This window comes from Syngnathoides biaculeatus, chromosome 2 (genome assembly GCF_019802595.1).
Source record: "Syngnathoides biaculeatus isolate LvHL_M chromosome 2, ASM1980259v1, whole genome shotgun sequence".
Lineage (NCBI taxonomy): Eukaryota > Metazoa > Chordata > Actinopteri > Syngnathiformes > Syngnathidae > Syngnathoides > Syngnathoides biaculeatus.
In genome coordinates, this window is record NC_084641.1 from 17,307,312 (window position 1) to 17,313,452 (window position 6,141).

The following is a 6,141-nucleotide window of genomic DNA, read 5'->3' on the forward strand; positions in this document are numbered from 1 at the left end:
GGAAACAATTTGTACTGTCTCGCCTTCGTCGCACCGTTAGGTTAGTGGAAACTTGTGTTTCTCAAATCTACAAATTGAACCGCCATGAGTCCAGGATCAAAATAAGAATACAACCGAAAAGTGAAGCAAACCATCTTTTCCATTTAATACGCAATAAGAATAACAATTTACCGCAGACTGGTTACTCGTCCTCCCTTTTTAGCAGTGCCCTAGACGTTGTGGGACATCAAGCATCCCGAGAATGATCTCCTTCCCTGTGGTAGAAGACGACGAGGTATCGATGCAGAAGGAAGACCGCTGACACAAGCTTGGTGAACAAAGAGTACTTTATTAACAGCTTGCAAGTACCACATGAAACTCAGACACACAGTTTGAGTGACAGCCGGTCGATGGGAATCTCTGAGTCTCCCATGGCACATCAACTGCTTGTACAGCCCGTAGAACCCACTTGGACTGTGAGTCGGAATCTTACACCAAATTACTGCTGTTTTTAAAATGATACCATCTGTGCTTCAATATTATTTTGCTCATTATCTGACCTGTCCTGAGAATTGGTCACTTCGCAAATTGTCCTCGACTAAGCAATATACAATTTGCTGCATTGGGCTCAGTCCGTCAGCACGGTGCACAACTGGTTCTGAGGACCAGGGTTCAATTCTCAGCCCTGCCTGTGTGGTGCTTGGACGTTCTCCTCGTGCTTGTGTGGGCTTTCTCCGGGTACTCTGGTTTCCTCCCACATCCCCAAAACATGCATTAAATGGAGACACTCGGGTGTGATTGTGAGTGGAACTGGTTGTTTGTCTCTATGTGCCCTGCGATTAGCTGGCAACCAGTTCAGGGTGTACCCTGCCTCCTGCCCGAAGATAGCTGGAATAGGCTCCCGCACTCCCGCGAACCCTGTGAGGATACTGGAAGTGGTTTAGATAATGGATGGATGCTCTTTTTGCATGAACCTTGACCCTGTAGTTGTTGAAGTGATGTCAGAAACAGAGCTTAACTCAGAGTAAAACAAACGCAATCAATTAATTTAATGGAGTGCACAGTGAGCAGATTCCACAATGGTGCATTCATAAAATTCTATTGTATAATAGCACGGCTCGTATTACAACTCCATACGTGACGGATCAGCAGTCAGAAGACTTAAAGTATAATATTTCTTGTAGTTAAAAATGTAAGGAGAGAGAAGTCAACGATCAGCTTGTAACTCAAGATAGAAAACAAGCAAAGTGACCTCATCGGCGTATCGCTGCACTCGATTGCGCAGAAGTTCCTTCTTCAGACCATCTCGTACTGGTTAGCGTTGATAAAGTGGGACAGACAGCAGGCCAACGACATGCCAATGAGCTGGGGCAAAGACAATGGCGTTTGTCAGAACGGTTCTCGATTTTCTTTTCAATACACTGGTACCATGACATACGAGTTGAATTCAATTTTCACATTCTATGTTGTGTTATGGGATATGATTTTTTTTTTAAAGTACAATAATATAGAGGGGGCAGAATGGTGGAGTAGCTGGAAAGTATTTGCCACACAGTTCTGAGGTCCCGTATTCAATCCCGGACTGTGTGGAGTTTGCATATTCTCCCCGTGCCTGCGTGGGTTTTCTCCGGGCACTCCGGTTTCCTCCCACATCCCAAAAAAACATGCAACATTAATTGGACACTCTAAATTGCCACTAGGTGTGTTTGTGAGTGCGGCTGTTTGTCTCTGTGTGGCCTGCGATTGGCTGGCAACCAGTTTAGGGTGTACCCCGCCTCCTGCCTGTTGACAGCTGGGATATGCTCCAGCACTCCCCGCAACCCTTGTGAGGATAAGCGGCTAAGAAAATGGATGGATGGATAATATAAAGGGCTGTTTTTTTTTTTTTATAAGGCTGAACGGATTAGTGTCATTTCCATTAATTTCAATGGGGAAAGATGATTTAACATATATTTGTTTTGAGTTTCGCGTGCGCAGTCACAGAATAAATGAAATGCTAAACTATTTGGTTGGCATGGTTAGTGATGCTATGCTTCTTCTGCGAAGGACGGACGAGCACCTGTGAGAAGGCGATCCCGAAGGTGACCCCGGCGACGATTCCCATGTTGCGCTCGATGAAGGAAGTCACCAACTCGTAGCAACCCTGCGCGCACACATTTGGTCATTCGAGGGCAGTTTCGCCATTTCATCAGTGTTTGAGTCACTATGGTTAACCTGTGACGTCATCATTTCCCCGTCACCTGCTTGTGGACTTTGCGAGCTGCCAGAGTGGCGTTCCTCAAGTCTGCTTGGTTGCAGTCGGATAAAGACAGACAGCAGGTGACCGGGATTCCCCCGGTGTGGAAGGAGTCACTGGCGAACCAGGTGGTATAGTTATGAACGCCGCAACATTGCAACTGGACACAGAAGAGGAAACACTTTTTCTTTTTTTTTTTTTCGGAAGATGGGATCAGTGACGTGTAACTTAACACATGGCCAGCGCGAGGCCCATTCCAGAACGTATTGCGTTTCAGAAAATGTTCAATCAGCATCCCGCCCCGCTTGTCAAAGGTATACTTTTTGTGCCGTCTTCATTTCGACTGACCGGTCATGCATTCAAACAACGGCAATAAAGAAGAAGGTTAAAATCACGATTCAAGCTATCTGTTCCCCTTGTTTTGTCAACCGCTCTGCCTTGGGCAAACGACATGAAAAGTTTTATTACTGTGTGGCATCACGGTGAAAGACGGTTCACTGCGACGTTTGACATTAATGTTAAATATTTAATTTCACGTGAGTGACTGTACAGCTTTGTATTGCTGGATGCGGAGAAACTGACTTTGCGTTGGACATCGTCCACAGCCACACTGCTGTCGCTTCGTCCGTCGTATCGGAGCACAGCCTCGCTGTATGTGGTGAGGAACTTGCCTTTGATCTGAGCACACACACGCACACACACACGCGCGCTCAGTGTCACAATAAGACTGCTCAAATGAAATGTTTGCATTCGGTTCTAGAGTTTGAACCTCGTGGCGAAAGATGAAGCCTGAGATTCCAGCGATGAGCTCGATCAAGAAGACCAAAGTCAGAAAGACTGCGTACTGTTGAGATCACACACAGAATCGGGCGGAGGTCAGAGGTCAAGAAGACATGAGTGCTCGTAGATGACTGCATTATCCAGGTATTCATATTACGCATTACGGTATTTCTTCATATTACTTTTTATTGAACTGCAACAACATGGTGCGACACAAAATGGGCGTGAATTATAGGAGTGGCTATTCGGGGGCTCTTGCTATGTCCGAGTCCATTCAGTGACTGCATGCATACATTTCGGTGACAGAGACTTTCCATTTTTTTTGCTCTTTCAAATTTTTGACACTAGTCTTTGGATTTACAATTGTGGTCATAGGATGAATGAAACTCATATTTTAAGGCAAGGCACAACTGCATTTGTTTTGACAGTCCTCATCGCCCTCTTAAGGAAAACGTAACGATTATGTGTCTTGTAACAAAAATGAGTTCAAAAGTGCTGCTTTGGAGGTTCTCACCAGCTTGAGCATCCAAGGGCGTCCCCTGCAGGTGGCAAAGCACCCAAACAGGCCGAAGAGCACAATGGCAAGGCCGGTGCCGGTGAGGACAAATGGGGCGTTGGAAGGTGCGCTGGAGATCAGCAACGTGTAAGGACTCAACATGAACCTCCACCATAAGCCCACTGCGAGCAGGATCACACCTGTCACCTGGGAACAGAGGCAGGAAAAGTACTCACACGATGTACTAAACTTATCGTAGTGTTTTGTTCATAAATGCACGATTAAATATGTTTGATAGTAAGTGTTGAAAATGAGCAAAGACTGTGAACAATATTGGACTGATTTGTTCAGACACAGTATACTGTATCTTAAAATTTTCTTTCTTCATCTCTTTTGGCCGGATTTTGGGGGCAAGGCTAAAAAACTGCCACTTTTTCCATTCATTTGAACCTGAACCCATCACTCCCAGTATAGTGTGCAGTTGGCCATCAAACTTTACCCACAACTCCCCAAATTATTTGGGCTAAAGTGTCTTGGCATCTGCATCTTCCGCCTTGCGTACAGGGAGAGGATTTGCTGCTCAACTGACCATTGCCAGACTGACACTGCGGTGAGAGAAGCCACCGGAAGTCAGCAGCGTTACTTCATGTTTGGTAGCCACACACTCAACTAAGCTCAACAGCAATACGACATTTTCAAATTTTAAGAAAGCGTGTCTAAGCCGCCACCAAGCCATACACATTTACACAATACACATTTGTGTTTTACAACATACTTAACTGCTTCTGCTTCTTTTTTTCCTTTCGACTTGTCTTGTTAGGGGTTGCCACAGCGTGTCATCTTTTTCCATTATTAGCCAATCTTGTGCATCTTCCTCTCTAACACCCACTGTCCTCATGTCCCTCACAACATCCATCCACCTTTTCTTTGGTCTTCCTCTCGCTCTTTTGCCTGCCAGCTCCATCCTCAGCACCTTTCCACCAACGTACTCACTCTCTCGCCTCCGAACATGTCCAAACCATCGAAGTCTGCTCTCTCTCACCTTGTCTCCGAAAAATCCAAATTTGGCTGTCCCTCTAATGAACTCATTTCTAATCCTATCTGACCTGTTCACACCAAGCGAGAACCTCAGCATCTTATTAGAAAGAGAACATTTCATGAAATTTCTCCAAATATTAATAGACCTCATATTGTGTTGAAAACCAAAAATCCGTCATTCATATCAAAGCTTAACTGTTTAAATCATTCACAATACAAAGAAATTAGTAAGAACATTTCTATTTATAATTGCATAATGAATAAAGATAATTCAGCCCCAGATGCAAATAGCAAGACTTTTCTGCTCTGTGACATTATCATTATTAGAGCTGGAAAAAAAAGTTTATTTTCACAAAGTTACACAATGGCACCAGTTGAGTGTAAAGGTCTGTATATAAACTATATCATTGCCCAACATACGTCCATTACTTTATGTTACATTGATTAAAGGCAAAGAATGTCTAAATAACCCTTGCATCCATCTTGCATTTTTCGATTTGTGCCACTCTGAAGAAAACATTTGGACACGGCGGTGTTAGACGCTTTCTTCATTACCGAGTGGGTGAGACAGCTTCGCCCTGCTGCTCGCCATTCCTCACGGTTCCGTGCCTGAATTCTGACCTCATCTTTTTCAAATAAGCAGGAGCAATCCTTGGGGAGAAAACTCACTCCCACTCCTGTGGACTATAATTCGATGATGGCTGAAATTTGATCGTACATCCGTCCATCCATTTTCTTAGCCGCTTATCCTCACAAGCATCGCGGGAGTGCTGGAGCCTATCCCAGCTGCCAACGGGCAGGAGGCAGGGGACACCCTGAACTGGTTGCCAGCCAATCGCAGGGCACATGGAGACAAAGAACAGTTGCACTCACACCTACGGGCAAAATAGAGTGTCCAATTAAATGTTGCATGTTTTTGGGATGTGGGAGGAATTTGATCACTGACCCGTAAATACATCTGGAACCGTTCAGCTCAATATAAAAAAAAAAAAAAACATGACAGACTGCCAACTTTCCAATCAAGATGCGATGTGTAAAAAGCATCTCACCCAGAAGACGAAGGAGTAGAAGAGCAGCAGGATCTTCACACACAAGATGAGCGGTTTGGTTTCCATCCTGGTTGGTGCCATCGCTCCTCTCAGACTTGAAGTACACAAAGGACTACTTGCACCGACTTTGCGTTTGCGTTCATGCTCACTTGTGAGCAAGGCAGCGGTGCGCCAGGCTTCATATGCTGGACGTGCTCATACTTCACACTCAGACCACAGAATTAACGTGGCAGTGAAGCTGTAACACCGTCATGCCAAGCACCCGCAGCCACACTTCCATCGTCTACCTGCTTCCGGGCGTGGCTTTTGATTCAGTTACATTTGGTTCTTGGGCCTTCCTTAAGTCCCCAGTGACAAGGTCAAAGTATCCTTGAGTGAAATACAGTGGTGCCTTAGCAAAGCAAAGCAAAGCAAATGTGTATGTATATTTCATGTTCACTTCTCTTTTATTTTATGTGACACTGATCTTTGTGATATATTAGCCGTTGTCTAAAGGATTATAAAGGCCAAGAGACCAATAGTAATTTCCTTTAGCCAGTCAATGGAGTTTTGCATTATCTGTT

General features: G+C 44.8%; 1 protein-coding gene across 1 annotated transcript; it reads right to left on the reverse strand.

Moving 5' to 3' along the window:
* Positions 1-1,275: 1,275 nt before the first annotated feature.
* Positions 1,276-5,659, reverse strand: LOC133494753 (tetraspanin-7-like). The gene is made up of 7 exons (XM_061808880.1): positions 5,579-5,659; positions 3,510-3,698; positions 2,985-3,059; positions 2,798-2,893; positions 2,220-2,375; positions 2,039-2,122; positions 1,276-1,344 (listed from the first exon to the last, which is right to left on the reverse strand). Exons 1-7 carry the CDS (start codon positions 5,657-5,659, stop codon positions 1,276-1,278), a joined length of 750 nt encoding a protein of 249 aa, XP_061664864.1.
* Between the last annotated feature and the right edge of the window lie 482 nt (positions 5,660-6,141).